Source organism: Leopardus geoffroyi, chromosome A3 (assembly GCF_018350155.1).
Source record: "Leopardus geoffroyi isolate Oge1 chromosome A3, O.geoffroyi_Oge1_pat1.0, whole genome shotgun sequence".
NCBI lineage: Eukaryota > Metazoa > Chordata > Mammalia > Carnivora > Felidae > Leopardus > Leopardus geoffroyi.
The window spans coordinates 115,592,152-115,611,205 of NC_059336.1; the positions used below are offsets into that span (position 1 = coordinate 115,592,152).

Sequence of the window (19,054 nt, forward strand, 5' to 3'; positions counted from 1 at the left end):
GCCCCAAGGCAACAAACAGGACCTAATTAGGAGGCCTGAGACCAAGCTTCTTTCAGGGGCAGATGGCAAAATCCTCAACATGGTTCATGCACCTGCACATCTGAAATAAAAAATATAATTTGTCATATGACAAATGGTACAGGTTCCCTAATCAGGGTTTTTCCAAATAACAACCAAATGTCTCCTCATAGAGGATAACTGGTAGCCCATATGGGGCCTTTGTAGGAATTAAAGTAAAAGACACACACAGCTTTGTGCCAAGGTGTATAGCTCGGAAGTGAAACAGACTGGACTGCAGCCCCTTTTCATCTCTTGGCTGAGCACCCTTGAACAGGGCCAGCCTGGCATTATTCTGCACAGCCTGTAAGCAATCCTCAGAGGCTGTAGCCTCAAATGAAAGTTGAAAGCAAGATGTTTGTCCGTGCACTCCCCGAGTCCTCTCTCCTGATCTCTTTCTATCTGTTTAGTTTCAAGCGAACACAGTGACTTCCTACCACTGCTACCACTACCATGATCTACCTTCATCAGCCATGATAGTGGTGATGGTACTGTAACCCAAGTCTGCCTGCCAGAAAGTAAGGACCTCTCAGCCTCTGAGTTAGGTCATGTCCATCTATCCACCATTTATTCAATTGGCAAACATATACAAAATACCTAGGACATTCTAAGCACCACACAAAGTTTTGGCATCAGCTCCTCAGGATTCCTACATTGAAGTGGTGGAGGAAAATGTGCAATTGTTTTGGAATTTGCTTAAGGCAGCCTTCATCTCTATTCCTCATCTCCTCAAACATTTTGGTGGTTCTTGGGTGCAGGGTCCAAATCACAAGCTGTCCTAGGATAGAAGGACGTGCAGTAGGAAGGAGACATTGTCCATGTCCCAAAGCTACTTACATTCTAGTTGGTAACTTACATTCCATGTAATGGTAAGTGTTCCTTACCAACTGGTCTGCAAGTTGCATGCCATGATTCTTTTGAGGAAAGAACTCTGTTGCTAGTGGGCACACAATGCTGACTTTGCTGACATAACCCAGTCAATGAGATGTTGGAGGGATGACTGAGAGCCAGTTTCAAACACTGTTAGGGTGTTTTTCTTGGGGGCATTATGAGGGATTCTCCCATGAGGACAGGCCGTGGGACTGCTTTTGCTTTCAGTTGAGTGGTGAGGCCATCTCTGGGGACAGCATGCCTGTCATCTACAGGGTGCTGGTTCTCGGAAGAACCCAATGAGACACTTTCCTCCACCTGACACCTGACCCAGTACCACTCTGCAAAGCCACCAGCTGAGGGACCTCACTCCGGCTCCCTCCCCCATGTAAAGCTTTCCCAGGGTGCTGATGTGATGTGACATCACCCCCTCAGCTTTTACCAGCCTACGCGTAAGAAGTAGCCATGCACAGCACGGCTCTGCTTCTCTATAGAATCATCATGGAAGACACCGCCCATAAAGCTGCTCAATGTCCCTAGGAGAAAATCGAATGCAGTTAACAACTTCAGAAGTTCCGGCTGGGAAAAGTTTCTCTCCCCTCAGCCTCCACTGCTTCCCGTTTTTAATCCAAGGAAAACCATGTCTTCCTTTTTGCTTCAGTAGCTAGGAAAACTAATGCTAAGTAATGTGCTCAATTAGAGCGGCTTGTCTTAGCCTAGATTTCTGGCACTTTCATCTCTTCTTACCACACACACACACACACACACACACACTCACAGTCACACTTATGCTCACACACTCAGTAGTCATATTTTCTCTCTATCCCTTCCTGGAGGCAGATGGGAAAACACACCTTCAGGGCTGAGTTGATTCATTCAACAATACTCCTCCTGAGGGGCTCCTAAGTGCCAGGTAAGGCAGAAAGGAAGGAACCACTGCTGTCCAGCCCCATAATAAATGAAGAGATAAATGCAAGGTGACCCACACATGGTACCCAACATTAGGAGTGATGAGCACTACAGATGTTCAGGGGAGGGGTATCACCATGGCCTGGAGCGATCGAGAAAGGCTTCATGGCAGAGGTAGGTGGGCACTGGGTGGGAAGCAAGGGCTTAGAAATCTGAGTGCTTTTCCAGAATAAGGCAGGTATGCCCCTCAGCTCCTGAGCATGGATGGGACTCCTGTATTCCTCTCTTGTTTGGATCAGGGGCTGGACATTGATGCAACCCAGCTTCAGAGCCTTCTCAACCAAGAGCTCCTGAGAGGTAAGGTCAGACCCACAGGATTGCTGGCCCCAACCTCATGCCCACTGCTGAGGCAGTCTGGTGTCACTCCCCACCCCTGACGTTTCCATCCTTCCTGTTCTCTGCCCCCCAGGAACTCCAGGGGACACCTTCTCTTTGGATGAGTGCCGGAGCATCGTGGCCCTGATGGATGTATCCTTTGCAGCCCCCCACACCCCGGCTCCTCTTGCAACTTTAAGAGCCCATCTGCTCTGTGGGCTTCCCCAGGGGTCTAATTCGGATGTTAGGAACCTTTTTACTTTCAGTGTTTTCTCTTCTTTGGTTCTAAGGGCTCACCAGAGAGTCTGGGCTTCTGTGGATTCTATACCAATGCACTGACTCTCCAGAACAAGCATAGCAACCATGACAGTAGTTACCATCTATCAAGTGTCTATGGCACACCAAGAACAGTACTGGTATATCGACTTTTCCTTGTGGTTCTTGCAAAAAGCCCCCATGACATAAGAAGTAAAGAGAGGTTAAGTAATTTGTTAAGTAATCACACAGCCAGTCAGAATTTGTGCCTGTGTTTGAAGAGTTTTCAGCCTCCAGAATCCATGTCCTAACACCATTCTACACTGCCTCCCTGTAACACCAAGGGGGCTATTTTCCTTCCACCCTTCCCCTTGCCACTGGTCAAGTCTTCATTAAGTTCCTTATTCACCAAGTCCCCATTAAGTGAAGATAGCAACCCCTGAAACTTGGAGAAAATGCCTTGATCTACACAGCAGCCATACCCCTTGATTGCTACCAGACTGCAGCTGAAGCTGTGGAAGCTGGGGCACTCCAGAGACGTGCCCGGGTTCCAGGGACACCAGTGGCCGGACTGGGAATTAAACCCAGGTCTCCTGACTCCTGTCCTGACTTCTCCCTCCGATGAGCTATTTCTCCCCTGCTACCCCATCCAGGCATGCCACCCATGGGCATGCCCCCCAGCTGCTGCTCTGAGGCTCATCCCTCTGTGTACACGGCCTCCCTGGAGTGAGGCCGACCCCCACTTCTTCACTGTTAACAAGGCCCGATTGGGAATGGGAGGCCGGCCATTGTCGAACAAGAGGGCCTCTTGATGAAGTCATAAATCAGGCCCTGTCTCTGCTGGCTGTGGTTTGGAATCACTGGGAGACACTGCCCAAACCCTCACTGATTAATGAAAGTGGCCCACAGCACCCCACAGCCTGGGGCCGGTGGCCCTGGGGGAGGTTGGGTCTGCCAAACCCCTGCAAAACAGACAGGTCTGTTCTGCCCTTCCTCCCACCCCCCCACCCCCCCCGCTCCCCTGCAGCAACTCAGAGACGGATTCTTTTCCTTGCATTAGCTCTCATTAAACCCATCTTACGGGGTGACCGGGCCTGGCTCTAATGCCATTTGTGTCTATGCGCACTTGCCTTTCGTTCTGCTGCAGGCGTTGCAATGACCCCTCATGCTCCTTCCCACTCCCCCCTGCCAGGGGCCCCACCCCTCCCGGTACAGGCTGTGTTCAGGGCTTTCTCTTCCCCTGGATGCAAGTGATATTGACCTCCTTTCCTCAGGGCTTCTTTCTCCCTCTGATTGTCCATTTTCCTTTGTAAATTAAAGCTAAGCCAGGTCCCTTTCAGACACAGTGGGAGCCGGCTGCTGTGGGGCCATGTCCAGGTGACACTGGACTGGTTGATGGATAGAACAGCTCCCGGCTCTGTCGGCAGGGCCTCTGCTCCCTGCATGCTGCATGGTTAACTCTTAACTCCCCACCAGCTCAAAGCGAATGGGAGGCTTGAGCAGGAGGAGTTTTCAAGGCTGTGGAGCCGTCTCGTCCAGTGCCAGGTACCGGCAATGTTCTCTTTTTGTCCAGTTTAGCAAATATCTGCTGGGTGCCTGACCCCCACAGGGTTGAGGAGCATGAAAGAGGAGGAACTCACCAGGCCTGCCCTCAAGAAGGGTCACATTTCAGGGAGACATACACGCACTACTAGAAGGCAATGCTCGAGCAAGTGGCAGGGTGAGGAATGTTCTAGGAGGTTGGAGAAGAGAAGGGTCACCGTGGACTATAGTAAAGCCACCAGCCCACTTTGCCCTCCTCAGTCCTCCCCGGGCCCCCGAGACACTCCCCCGGTGCACCAGTTCATCTCATTCCCCTCCTGTCCACGTGCCAGATATGACAACATCACAGATGTGGCCTGTGGCCTCACCGTTGTTCTCAGGATGAGGTCTGAACTCATCAGAGCTGTATGCAAGCCCCTTTAGCTGAAACCCTACTTTGGGGTCCAGGAGAAGCCCTTGTACTCATCCCACTCGCTCTTTTCAGACCCCAGGTGTGTGACGTAGAGCCTGGCCGGTATCTACCACACTGATTGTCCAGCCGCAAGAGTCGCTTCCCCTGAGGCCTTGCCTGCCTCCTCCAGGCCCGGGTGCTTCCCCCTCAGCTCCTAACACCCGAATCTACAATAATACGATGAAGCATTCTCATGTGGCTATACCAGGATGTGTCGCCTAATCCCTGGCTTGGAGTCATTTGGCTTTTCTGAGGACACTGGAATGGCTGATGTGTCCCCCCATTAGATCATAGGGCAGGGGCCCCTTCATAGTCATCGGCTTCCTCCAATGCCTTTCTTAGTGTCTAGTACACAGCAGGCACTCAAAACTGCTGAACCAGTGACCGAACTCATGACCAAATGAGCAAGCGAATCCCATTTGAGAGTTGCTCTATACTCACCAAAAGTCAAAGAAGGCCCAAAAATGTTCTCGGGCTGCTATTTCACAGCGATTGTTGCCCCAGTCGGCCTCGGTCACTCGCACACGGGCTGGGGGTATTTTGCCTCAGAACAGCTCCTGTGGGCGGCTGAGCACAGGTCCCAGACCAGGAGCCCAAGTTCAGTCGCGTGGCGCTTGTGTGTTTACTCCCTGGAAGTCACCTGCCCAGGTGCCTGTTTCCTCACCTGGGAAGTGCGATGCTGATCGGGGCTCCGGGGAGAGTTAGGGAGAGGCAGCAAAGTCCCGGGTGCATGGAGAGCTGCCCTGCACAGAGATGAAGGCTTAGAGTCACTACCTCCTGCAGCGCACTAGGACCCAAGTTACAGTCCTCGCCTGCCCGCCACACAGCGCTCACTGCTGTGCAAGGCGCTCTCCTAAGTGCTCCGTACAGATTTGTTCACTGACCCTGAGCTACAGTCCCCATGAGGCAGGTGATGTAATTCGCACGGTGCTGCAGGGCGGCGGGGGGGTGGGGGGGGTGGGGGGGGGGGGTGGGCGTAAACTGAGGCCTGGAAAGATTAACTTGCTCAAAGTTACACAGCTGGTAAATAGTCAAGCCAGGATTTATTTTTTTTTTTAATTTTTTTTTTTCAACGTTTATTTTTATTTTTGGGACAGAGAGAGACAGAGCATGAACGGGGGAGGGGCAGAGAGAGAGGGAGACACAGAATCGGAAACAGGCTCCAGGCTCTGAGCCATCAGCCCAGAGCCTGACGCGGGGCTCGAACTCACGGACCGCGAGATCGTGACCTGGCTGAAGTCGGACGCTTAACCGACTGCGCCACCCAGGCGCCCCAGTCAAGCCAGGATTTAAACCCAGTGGTTCAGTTGCCAAATCTTCACCACGACCCTATGCAAAGTCTTTAGCGAACTCTGCACCTCCGGAGTGCAGCAAGCTGCCACGTGTCAGGAGCCCAGTCTAGGAGGTGAGGAAGGAAAGACAGGAGGTCAGAAGAGAGGAAGGCGCAGGCCTGGGAGAGGAACCCATGGCCCTGCAGCTGGTGGCCAGTGTGATCGGCTTCACCGGGTGGAGCCCATTCCTGCCTCTTCCCCCATCCTTGGCTGAGCTACCTCTGAGCTGGATCCACTCAAGGTTTATGCCTCCAGGGATGCAAAAGGGATTTCTGAGAACTCTTTCTGCCCAGGACATCCTCTTTAAGGTGGGCAAGGGCACTGACATGGACTTCTTGCTTCTTTTCCCAAATCAGAGTGTTTTCCAGAACATCCAGAAACGTTCCGGAGTTTTCCTGAGTGTGGATTTGTGGAAGGCTATAAAGGATGCGGGTAAAGCAGGGGCCCCTTGGGGGTGTCATGATTGGGGTAGCAGTGATGGTGGGGTGTGTGTGCATGTGTGTGTGGGTGGAGGGAAGGAGAGAGAGAGAGAGAGAGAGAGAGAGAGAGAGAGAGAGAGAGAGGCTTGCACACCCTTAGCCTGCTTGTAGGCAAGACCAGTGCCGACAGTCAGGAGAAAACAGAGCAGCAGGTTCTCTGTCCTGGTTTACACCGGCATCTGTGGGCCTCCAGGCTCAGGACTCAGTTTCGATCCTTCCCAACTTGAGTTCCCATGTCCCAGTCAACTTTCCCAACTGCCTTGTATCCCGGAACAACTCTTACTGTAGGGAAATAACCCCGCGTGATTGATACCCTACCAAAACTCAAGGTTGCCTTAGAGACACTTCCATGTCAACATCTGGCTGTCAGGGTTAAACACCCATGAGCAGGTGGATGTACTGTCCTCACAGAAGGTTTGGAGCAAAATGAAATCAAACGACACCTGTCTGCTTCAAGAGTGCAAGCGCTTTGAGCCCTTGGATGATGATAAGCATACCGTAGGTGCCTAAGAGCTTCAGAGTTCAGGGAGAACCTGCACTCACATCATTACATTTGATTGTCCCAACTACTTTGTGATCAGGAGTCATTATCTGCCTTGTACCGGTGGAGGAAATGGATCACAAAAAGGTTAAGTCCAGAAACTGCCACCTTCCTTGGGAAAACATAAGATCAGATTCCCCCAGGTAAATGCCAGGGAAAGAGGGACTCTGTGGTTCTTCCTCCGGTGACTCCCAGTCTGGAGAGCAGGAAGAAGCATCTTTATGCCTTAGCATGTGTCCTTCGCTTAATTCTTCATAGTAGACAGTAGCGGTTCTCAAACCTGGAACTCTTTGGAAGCTTGTTAAAGCACAGATTGATGAGCCTTATCCCTCACCCAAAGTTTCTGATTCAGGAGAGCTTGGGTGGGGCTGAAGAATTTGTCTTTCTGGAAGGTTCCTAGGTGAGGCTGATGCTCTTGATCTGGGGGCTATGCTTCGAGAACCCTCGAATTGCTACAGAAAAATGAAATCCCATAGGAGACCACACTAATGACTCCAGAATAATAAAAGGGAGAAAGATAGAGAATAGTTGGAATCCAATTAAAAAGTCTTCAAGGACCAAGCAGATAACTGAAAAGGGCACTGGAGCTAACCATAAGAAAAGAGGGTGATTTTGAATGTGGCAAGTTGGAGAGTACATATCCTATTTAAAGGCATTCAAATTCACATTTTATTAATTCTGCTAGAGAAACCAAATGTCTCTGGTGCATGGGACCCACAGACCACCAGGCTCATCCCCTTGATGGATGGTTTGGCTTGCGAGGTTCTGCTGGCCCACCAAAGCTTGCAGGCGTGGCCATTTGCTAGTCTGCTCTTGTCTTCTAGGTGGTTGGTGCCTCCTGGAGCTCATAACCAGACATGCAGGACAGCAAGGCACCTCTACCTTGCCCGCCTGTGGCCACCTTCTGACTGTGGTCTCCCCTCTGAGGACCAGCCTCTTTCCTGGTCATCCAACTTAGGACTGAACCTCTCACTTCCAGGAACCACATTTGCTCACACTAGCAGCACCCACCTGTAAGACCCACACACAGTCATGGGGTTGGGGAACAAGGTGGTTTTATAAAGTCACCAACAGAGAGAGGCCTGACAGAGGCAGGGCTGGGAGCAAACTCTGGGTGTCCTGGAAGCTCCCATTTCACATGGGAATTAGCAGATGATTGTCCCCAGTGCAGTCAGTGTCTTGAGTATCTTGAGTTGGTAACTGGCCAAACTCCAGAACAATGTCATTGGGGCCTGGCAACCAACAAGAAGGAAGCAACCATAGAACCATAAAAATACAAAGTGGAATGGGGCCCCTGGGTGGCTCAGTCGGTTGAGTGTCTGACTTTGGCTCAGGTCATGATCTCATGGTTCATGAGTTCAAGCCCAATGTTGGGCTCTGTGCTGACAACTCGGAGCCTAGAACCTGCTTCAAATACTGTGTCTCCCTCTCTCTCTCTGCTTCTCCCCACTCATGCTTTGTCTCTCACTCTCAAAAATAAATAAACATTTTTTTTTTAAAAAAGTACAAAGTGGAGTGAACTGACCCCTGAGCCAGGCTGAGTAGGAAACAGTGGTAGAAGGCCACCATTCTGAGCAGGTTTTTCAGACTTCACACGTCAGAAGACCAGACATGCTCCAGCCTCCTCCCGCTCACTAGCCCCACCCCATGGCCCAGACTTCCTTGCAGGGACCTCCGTCAGCAACGAGCTTCTGGATCTCATGACCCTCCGGTACAGTGATCACAATGGCAGGGTCAGCTTCCCCAGCCTGGTCTGCTTCCTGTTGCGACTTGAAGCCATGGCAAGTAAGTGTCACCTGGGGGACATCTGGAGACCTTCACAATGACCAAAAAAACACAGGAGAGGACCAGGAATGCCCTCCTGCTCCAGGCCCAGGGAAGGCCTCCATAGTGGGGTGGTTGTCATCTTGCGTGAGGAGCCCTTGCTCCCAGAGGCAGAAACAACATTAGCCTGTGGAACGGTGTAATCAGCTCAGGTACCCTGCATCCTTACCCGTTCTGTCCAGTATATTCCTCTGTCTTAGGCCTCTCATTTCTTCATCACCCTATTTAGTGCCTCTTTCGGGAAGTTCATTCAATCAGTGTGTCTCTTCTCTGTGGTGTTTACGGTTTAAACCTACTCTGTAGTCTTGTGATGAATGACTGGGGTCTCTGCTGAAGGAATTCACACACAAGTGGATAAGTGGGGGCAGGAAGGCATTCCCAAGGCTCTAGAAATTCGACTATATGGGTCAAACATTTGGACACTTTAGCAACATACTCCTTTTTTATAATGAAATCCTATGTGAAATCCCAAGCCATACTATAGCTCGAGACTTGTGGTTGGGGTAGAAATGGGGTCTGGCCTCATCCTAATCCTCACCATCCCTGGCATGAGCACCTCTGTAAACCCCCCATCTCTGAGCTGGGTGATTAATAAAGACTGAGGGAACAGAGCTCTGGGAGTACAGAAGAGAAGGCTGAGGCATAAACCTCCAGAGAATTCTCAGTTGGACAAGGGAGATTCCCCAAACTTTGCATGTGGAGTACTTTATAAGACGGACCCACATATCCCCTTGGCCGTGTGTAGAAGAGTGCAAAGTACAAGGGCACTAAAAGAGGGAGAGGTGCATGTGGGCCAAAGCAGTGACAGAGAGCTTTTCTGAAGAGATGAGCCCTGGGCTGTCCCACAGAGTGAGGTTTGCTGGGAAGAGACCAGGAGGGAGGCCAGGCATACTGTGGAGAGTGAAAGAGTATGCGGAATCACCATATTTGCTTTTCTCTCCCTTGGCCTGTCTTGATTCCTCTCCTCCTCTTTAGAGACTTTCCAGAACCTCTCCAATGATGGAAAAGGACTCTACCTGACAAAAATGGAGGTGAGGTACATTCCCCTCCCAGACACAGGGCACAGCCCCAGGCCACCCCCCCCTTCCTGATTCTAGGGGGCATTTTTCTCCCTGAGGATATTGGATAGTCTGTCCAAGGCCAGCCAAGCTGCCACCCACCCACCCCCCACCTCCAATTACTGCCTTTATATATTACTGGCTGCCAAGGCTGCTTTAGGATCTTGGCAGACAGATTTTATTTTTTTCCCAATAGCTTAATAAAGCAGAGGATTATGTGGGAGTCATAAATCCAAGAGGGAACTTAAGAACACCTGCTGAGCTCACTGTACATTAAACTCACTCCCAATGAGCTTTAGAAAGAGCCTCCTGGCCCAGCCAGCTGGCCAACCTCCGCTATCCCTCTCACTGCTTAGCTACTCAGAGAGTAGCAAAATATATGCTGTTATGGGCAGGTTGAGGTCTCTTAAGGGGTTCAAATTAGCTGGAAAAGTTTGATGAGACTAGACTGAGATCTTTCAAGAGGGAAGGGTACCATTTGCCCTGCTCTGTATTAAGCTGACAAATGTAAAGGTATGTCATAACAATGATGCTTATTTCTCAGTGGATGAACCTGGTCATGTACAATTGAAGCAAGGAGTAAAGCAGACCCCAGAGTCCAGGTAAGACGTGGCAGCTTTAGAATCATTTCCTTCTAGGAGCACAGTTCCTCTTTTCCTGCAGGAACTGTACCCAAGACTCTCTTCCTGGGAACAACCTCCCCAGAGATTACAGAGCCCTTGTTTGTGTGGGTCAGGGCTCAACTGCACAGCGCCCCTGAATTTCAAGGCTAATGCTGCAGGTTTCACTCAAGCCATGCATGGAACGAGCAGTGGACATTCATGAAAGCATGTGGCCTGAAAGTCATGAGTGAGGGATTTAGAATTCTTATTTGTTAATTTATTTTTTATTGAGATATAATTGACATTTAACAATGTATTAGTTTTAGGTGTGCAATATAATGATTTCATATATGTATATATTATGAAGTGATTACCACAATAGGTTTAATTAACATCCATCGCTACACATAGTTACAACTCTTTTTCCTTGTGAGGAAAACTTTTACAATTTATGCTGTTAGCAACTTTCAAATACACACGCAATACAGTGTTGTTAACTGTAGTCACATGCTGTATATTACATCCCCAGGACTTCTTTGTCTTATAACTGGAACTTTGTACCTTTGGATCACCTTCATCCTTTTGCCCCCCCACCCTCACTTCTGGCAACCATCAATCTCTGTACCCATGATTTTTGTTTCTATATTCCACATATAAGTAAGATCATACAGTATTTGTCTTTCTCTGATTTATTTCACTTAGCATAATGCCCTCAAGGTCCATCCATGTTGTCACAGATGGCAGGATTTCCTTCTTTTCCATGACAAATATTCCTTTGTATATAAAAAACCTTTTCTTTATCTATCCATCTATTGCTGGACACTAAGGTTGTTTCCATGTCTTGGCTGTTAGAAATAATGCTGCAGTGAACATGGGGTGCAAATATCTTTTTGAGTTAGTGTTTTTGTTTCCTTCAGATAAATACCCCAAAGCAGTTGCTGCATGACATGATAGTTCTGTTGTGAATTTTGGGGGGAAAACTCCATACTGTTTTCCACAGTGGCTGCACCAATTTACATTCCCACCAACAGTGCACAAGGGTTTAATTTTCTCCACATCCTCACAAACACATGTTAGCTCTTGTCTTTTCTGTAATAGCCATTCTAACAGGTGTGAGGTGATCTCTCATTGTGGTTTGGATTTGCACTTCCCTGATGCCTAATGATGTTCCACACCTGTTCAAGTACCTGTTAGCCATTTTTATGTCTTCTTTGGAATAATGTCTATTCAGATCCTCTCTGCTCACTTTTAATTGGATTATTGTTTTTTTGTCTGTTGGGTTGTATGAGTTTTTTGTATATTTTGGATATTAACCCCTTATTGGATATATGATTTGCAAATATTGTCTCCCATTTGGCAGGTTGCCTTTTCATTTTGTTGATGGTTTTCTTCGCCTGTGCAGAAGCTTTCTGGTATGCTATAGTGTTACCTGATTATTTTTACTTTTGTTGATTTTGCTGTTGGTGTCAAATCCAAAAAGCCATTGCCAAGATTCATGTCAAGGAGTTCACCCCTGATGTTTTCTTCCAGGAGTTTTGTGGTTTCAGGTCTTATATTCAAGTCTTTAATCCATTTTTAGTTGACTTTTGTATGTGGTGTATAATAGTGGTCCAGTTTCATTCTGGAATTCTTCGTTTGAAATTCCAAAGAGAAATGGCAATCACTCATCACAGGAAAGGCTAATGTGTGAAGCAATAGAAATGATCAGACTTGGGGAGTCGAGAGTTGGGTTCAGCCTGTGATCTACCACTGCCTTGCTATGCAGCTATTCAGATATCTGTAGGCATCAGCATCTATATTTCTAGCATGAGTGTGCTAAAAAATTAATGCCCATGTCACGTTTCTTCTACATGTTTATTTTCAAGGAACAGGCCCTAGAGTCACATAGTCTACACCCCACCCTACTGTAGCCCCAACAGTCTGCTAGAATCTTCCAGGACTGGGGTGCTCAACATTTTGTGCTCCCCATCGTTGGACAGCTCCAGGTTTTAGGTATTCTTTATTGAGGGGCAACAGTCTATTTCTCTGGAACTTTCCACCCATGCTTCAAGTTCTATTCTGGACCACCATAGAAAAAAGACTGAACACGCAAGACCTTCTCATACTTGAAGATAGCTCTGCTGCCTCACTGAGGTCTCTCCTTACTCATCCCTGTTGATTCTTATCTGATACCTATTGGTGACCATTTTCTAAATGCCAGTGTCCCTTTGAAATACACAATTCTGCTATGTAGAGGTCTTGTGATCAGCACCTTTGGGGTCCCTATTATTTTTGTAAACAGCTTTTGTTTAATCTCCCAATTGTGCACCTTAAAGTCAAGAGGCAGATCCTGTCTCCATAAAAAAATAATATTTAATATTTTGGCATAAATATTTCCTGATGAACTCTTGGTGCTGCTTAATGAGTACAAGTTAACAAACATTGCAGAGATCAAAGTTAATTAGATTCACCTGCATTTTCTTCACTTCCCCTTTCATTCCTTTTTAAAAATAGGGCATTTGAATATTTCCCATTTCCAATCTGCCTGATTCCTATTCCAATCTGCATGATTTCTAATGTCAGGAATGATTCTTCAATTGTCTTTAAGCTAATTCAGCATGCAGGACCTAACGCTTGAACTTTTGAAATAACTGGACAGTTCTCATTATCCTTTCTCCTGTACAGGATCCCAATTCCCTCTTAACTTTTTTCTACACTTCCTGTTCTGAACATTATGTAAGAAGGAAGTATAAGATACATGGTTATGTGTGTTTCAATCTCTTTCATTAACACTTATCATCATCCCTGAGAGTGTTCCCATTTTCCTCATTAATCGCTGCCCTCTGATGTCATATTCTTAAAGTATATCTACTCACTCTTGGCTCCTGGGTTGCTGTGCAGGATTGGAGGTAGGAGGATGAAGAAGTTCTGCCTCCAAATCCACAAACTCACTTTCATCTGTCACCATCTCCCACTTTCCTCCTGTTATGCTAGAGGGCATATGCCTCTGAGGATGTTCTGGATCTCATTAACTTCCCCCTTCACAAGGGCCTGATTGAACGAATTCTCTCCTCCATATTCTGAATACTAACTCTCTCTTCTGGAGTCTTCCAATTCCCACTGAAACATGCTTATCTTTTAAACTTTCTCCATCTCATATTCCCTTCCAGCTACAACTCCATTTTTCTCCTCCCTTTACAACCAAACTTCATACAAGATGTCTCCACATCCTCACCTCCCACTTTCCCCTCAAACTATTCCATTTGGACTTTTCAGACATCATCTCTCGCCCTGACTTTTGCCTCGGCTCCCTCTGATTTTCCTATACCCACCTACTCCCCTCAAGTCAATTTCCTGCAGTCTAGGCCCACTTTTTAAAATGCACATCCATGGGCATTTGGGCACATCCATGGGCTCAGTCAGTTAAGTGTCTGACTCTTGATTTTGGCTCAGGTCATGATCCCAGGGTTGTGGGATTGAGTCCCACACTGGGCTTCATGCTGCGCGTGGACCCTGCTTAGGGTTTTCTCTCTCTCTCTCTCTATGGTTCTTCTGCTGGTTCTCCTTCTCTCTTTAAAACTAAAAATATAATAGTACTAAATAAAAATAAAACGTACATCCGATCATTGCACTCTCCAGGTTGAAACACTTCAATGTCTTCCGATTGCTATTGCTATTTAGGAAAAGTCTACAGTCATGAACATGGCCTGCATCATCTGACCCCTGCCCACCTATCTAACCATACCTTGTGTCGCTCCTCCTTCCTTCATTCTCCTCCCATCAGACCAGCATTACCTTTGTCTCCTCCGATATTTCATTTTTTTTGTCAACATCACACCCTTTGCCCCTACTGTCTACTCGGCCCTGGGGTTACATAACTCCTGATCCTTTTGTGTCTTAACCCCATTGGATTGTCATATTACTCACTATCACACTTCCTTAATCGTAACAAACCTTTTATTGTTGTTGTTGCCCACTCCTTACTTTTTTTAGGGCCTTACTGAAATATAACTTACACACCATATAGTTTATCTATTTAAGATACAGAGTCCAGTGATTTTCAGTATAGTCACAGAGCTATGCAACCATCGCCACAATATAATTTTAGAACATATTTTTGTCACCCCAAAAGGAAACCTCATGCCCATTAGCAGTCACTTGCTATTTTTGCCCCACTCCTCCAGTCCTGGGAAACCACTAATCTGCTTTCTGAATCTATAGGTTTGCCTATTCTGGACAGTTCACATAATTGGAGTCATGCAACCATGGTCATGTAATGATTTCTTTCATTCATGTGACAGTATGTATCAAGCCTTCATTCCTTTTTGGTGCCAAATAAGATTTCATTTTGTAAATACACCATATTTTATTCATCCATTCATTAGTTGATGGACATTTAGGTTGTTTCTACTTCCTGGCTGTTGTGGATAATTCTGCTATGAATGTTTGTATGCAGGTCTTTGCACGGATGTATGTTTTCATTTCGCTTGTGTGCATACCTAGGAGTGGAATTGCTGGGTCACATGGTCACTCTATATGTTGCATTTTCAGGGACTGTTTTCCAAAGCCACTGCACCATTTACATTCCCACCAGCAGGGAATGAGAGATCCGACTTCTCCACCTCCTTGTCAACACTGTTACTATTGTCTGTCATATTTATTAGAGCCATCCTAGAGAGTGTGAAGTGATAACCTCATTGTGGTTTTGGTTTGCAGTTCCTTGACTGCTCGTGATGAGAATCTTTTCAGTGCTCACTGCCCATTTGTATACCCTCTTTGGAGAAATGTCTGTTTAGATCCTTTGTTCATTTTTAAATTGGTTTATTTAACTTTTTGTTGCCCCCGTGTAAGAATTTATAATCTTAGCTACAAGTCCCTTATCACATATGTGATTTGCAAACATTTCTTTCCATTCTACAGGTTGTCTATTAAGTTTCTTGGCTATATCATTTATAGAACATAAGTTTTTAATTTCAGTGAAGCCCAGCTTACCTACTTTTTGTGTGTGTCACTTAAACTTTTGGTGTTGTATACAAGAAATCATTGCCTCATCTAAGATCATGAATATTTACTCCTATATTTTTCTCCTACAAGTTGTATAGTTTAGCTTTTACATTTAGGTCTTCGATCCATTCTGAGATAATTTTGGTGATGTAGGAGTCCAATCTCATTCTTTTGCAGGTGTATATCCAATTGCTCCAGGACCACTTGTTGAAGAGACTAATCTTTGCCCCATTTTATTATCTTGGCACTCTTTTCAAAAGTCAATTTATCATAATGTAAGGATCTATTTCTGAACTTTCAATTCTGTCCCAGTGATCTATATGTCCTTATGCCAGTTCCACACTGTGTTGATTACTATAGTTTTATGGTAACTTTTGAAATCAGAAAGCTTACATCTTCTAACTTTGTTTCCTTTTTCAACATCGCTTTGGTAATTCTGGGGTCCTTGTGTTTACATATGAATTGTAGCATCAGCCTGACAAATTCGTCAGAAAAAATAAAGGCAGCTGGGATTTTGATAGCAATTGAATAAATCTGTACATCAGTTTGGGGAGTATTGCCAACTTCACAATATAAAGCTTTTTGATCCATGAACAGGAACATGATCTATGAACATTTTTTAAGATCTTCTTTAATTTCTTTCAGCAATGTTTTATTGTTTTCACTGTAAAAGTCCTGTACTTCTTTTGTTAAATTTATTCCTAAGTATTGTATTTTTTTTAATGTTTATTCATTTTTGAGAGAGACAGAGACAGAGTGCAAGTGGAGGAGGGGCAGAGAGAGAGAGGGAGACACAGAATCCAAAGCGGGCTCCAGGTTCTGAGCTGTCAGCACAGAGCCTGACATAGGGCTCGAGCTCATGAATGGCAAGGTCATGACCTGAGCCGACATTGGACACTTAACTGACTGAGCCACCCAGGTGCCCCCTAAGTATTATATATTTTTTTAACATTTATTTATTTTTGAGACAGAGAGAGACAGAGCATGAACAGGGGAGGGTCAGAGAGAGAGGGAGACACAGAATCCGAAACAGGCTCCGGGCTCTGAGCGGTCAGCACAGAGCCCGATGCGGGGCTTGAACTCACAAACTGTGAGATCATGACCTGAGCCGAAGTCAGACGCTTAACCGACTGAGCCACCCAGGTGCCCCTAAGTATTGTATTTTTGATGCTATTACAAATTATTTCATTTTCAGATTTTTCATTGCTAGTGTATAGAAATAAAATTGATTTTTGTATATTGATCTTATATTCTGCCACCATGCTTAACTCATTTATTCTAATTGCTTTTAAGGGATTCCTTAGGATTTTATATATACAAAATCATGTCATCTGCAATCCTGCAAGTTGTTTTATTTCTTCCATCCCAATCTGGATGCCATTTTTATTTTTCTTATCTAATTGTCTTGGCTAGAATTTCTAGTACAACCCTGACTAGAGATGGAGAAAGAAGACACTCTTGTCTGCTTGGTGTTCCTGATTTGGGGAGAAAATACCTAGTCTTTTGTCAATAAGAATAATGTTAAATATTTGTCAAGCTGAGGAAGTTCCCCTCTATTTGTAGTTTGCTTATTCGACACACTTTTAATTACCTGCTTGATATCTGTATTCCCTGCTGGACTATCAGCTTAGATATGTCTTTTTTCTGCTATCTCCTTAGCACATAGCAAAAGTCTGGCATACAGAAACTACTCAATAACAACTTCCCAAATGACTGAAAGAAATACCCTTTCAGGTTCGTGTCTTCCTTTATTTGTTCTTGTCCCAACTTTTGTAAATGTTGTCTTCAACCCAGTTCTTCCTACTCCCAGCTATCTGTCTAGTTTCTTGCTCATCAGGACTACTAGAAAGTAGATAATTAACATTATCTTGTTATAATCTCCAGTACATCATGACCTATATATATATATTTTTTTATAAAAGGCTATTGTCTGACCTGTTGAGCCTCTCACCCATTTGAAATATGCTTTCCTGAGTCCAGGGCACACTTCAACTCTGCCCAACATTCCCTTCGTTTGTTACCATGAGGTCAAAGTTACTTTCCTCCAGGATTTCCATCACTCCCAGGTTAGCAAAGAGACTCTAACTGTTGGCCAACATCCAACACAAGGAAAGTTCCCTTTCCTTGTTCATTTGGCCCTCTGGGCAATGAAGCTATCACTGGAACAAGTGAAGGCCTTGTCAGAGGAGCTAAGTGAGCTTCTCCCCAGGGATTAGGGTTACTAAAGCCCCCTCATCAGTCTCTTTGGACCCACCAGGCAAGCTGGCACGTACTCCCATTGGGACATTTCTGTTACCCTCCCCCCCTCTCTCTCTCATCTTCAACCCATCTGCTGTGCTCTGACTTAGTAAATTAGGATATAGAAATGTGCAATCAGACAACTCCTCTTCCTCCCCTCACGTCATATCTATTTCTTTTTCTTTTGAACAAAGCATGTACCCCCATTATCATCTTGCAGACAATGTTTGTGTTAACATTGTTTTAAAATATCAAATTCATACTTAAAAAAATATGAAAACTCAATGCATTGGTATATGGTGCTTGGAGAATTAAGGCTACGTTGATAGTAATTGATTTCAATTACTTTGATTTCAAGTCTAGAGTTTTAATGTAGTCACACTCTGCTGACAGTTTGTCTAGCTAATGTCATCCACATTCATGTTTATTTACCCTCAATATGGTAGTGAAATGCTTTAATCTAAGGAGATTATTATTTGTAACAATTTACCACTACATGGAAGTAAACTGTCCTGTGCAAGGGGCCAGTTTCTCTCACTCTGAATGAAAGTGAAATGTGAGTGGCAATGGCTCCGATCCTGCTGATTTACCAACAACATTTTTCTCCTATTCTAGTAAATCCATCTCCTGTATCCTGCAGACCAAAGACACTCTTTTTGGGACATGGAAGTCTGGATTTGCCTGTAGCAAGGTGAAACTTCTTACCTTCTTTGGCCAACATACACCTGGAGATGACTATAGAACCTGGGGTATCCAGCCTTCCAGATCTGGCCTTTTTTTTAGTTTGTTTATTTATTTTGAAAGAGAGACCATGAGCGGGCAGAGAGAGAGAGAGAGAGAGAGAGAGAGAGAGAATCCCAAGCAGGCTCCATGCTGTCAGCACAAAGCCCAATGTAGAGCTTGAGCTCACGAACTGTGAGATCATCATGATCTGAGTCAAAATCAAGAATTGGATGCTTAACCAACCAAGCCACCCAGGTGCCTCCACACCTGGCTCTTAAAGAGAACTGTATCCAGCTGGAAAAAATGACTTGGGTACTCCAATGACATAAGGCAAGAAGGAGGAAGAGTTGGCATCCAGGAAACAGATGAATCAGAACATGACCCTTCACTGACTGGGGAAGTCCCACAGAGAGGGAGAGGGAGTGACCAGCAAGGAGCCAAAAGAGTGGTCTTTGGGAAATATGGAATCAACAGTTTATCTGATTACTTAATCATGGGTAAAATTGTGCTCAGAAGGATTTTTAAATTTTGCTGGAAAGTTTTGGAAGAATTGTTAGGATAATGACATAGATTAAGCAGATTTTTTTTTAATGAGGTAATTATTAACTCCTGGAAGAACAAAGAATTATAGGAAAAAAACGGAAAAGTGATTCTAGAGTTTTTTTCAGTCAGCAGTGAACAGTACATCCATAATTAAAATAAAAATTGAATATTGATTTAACAAAAAGTGACATAAATATATTGGGAATCGAATAGAGAAAAGCAGGTATGGAATAGGTTAGAAGCATGCCAGCCCAATCTTCCAGCGTAAGCAGT

At 45.5% G+C, this 19,054-nt stretch overlaps 1 protein-coding gene across 2 annotated transcripts in view; it reads left to right on the top strand.

Annotated features, from left to right (window-relative positions):
* Positions 1-18,406, top strand: part of CAPN13 (calpain 13) — an 81,610-nt gene extending 63,204 nt beyond the window's left edge. For both annotated transcript variants that reach the window (XM_045447257.1, XM_045447256.1), the window contains 8 exons: positions 2,136-2,193; positions 2,306-2,364; positions 3,943-4,011; positions 6,147-6,222; positions 8,467-8,595; positions 9,610-9,665; positions 10,237-10,294; positions 18,131-18,406. In XM_045447257.1, the coding sequence (XP_045303213.1) occupies positions 2,136-2,193; positions 2,306-2,364; positions 3,943-4,011; positions 6,147-6,222; positions 8,467-8,595; positions 9,610-9,665; positions 10,237-10,263 (474 nt within the window). In that variant the 3' untranslated portion in view covers positions 10,264-10,294; positions 18,131-18,406. The remainder of the gene's footprint in view (positions 1-2,135; positions 2,194-2,305; positions 2,365-3,942; positions 4,012-6,146; positions 6,223-8,466; positions 8,596-9,609; positions 9,666-10,236; positions 10,295-18,130) is intronic.
* Positions 18,407-19,054: the final 648 nt, after the last annotated feature.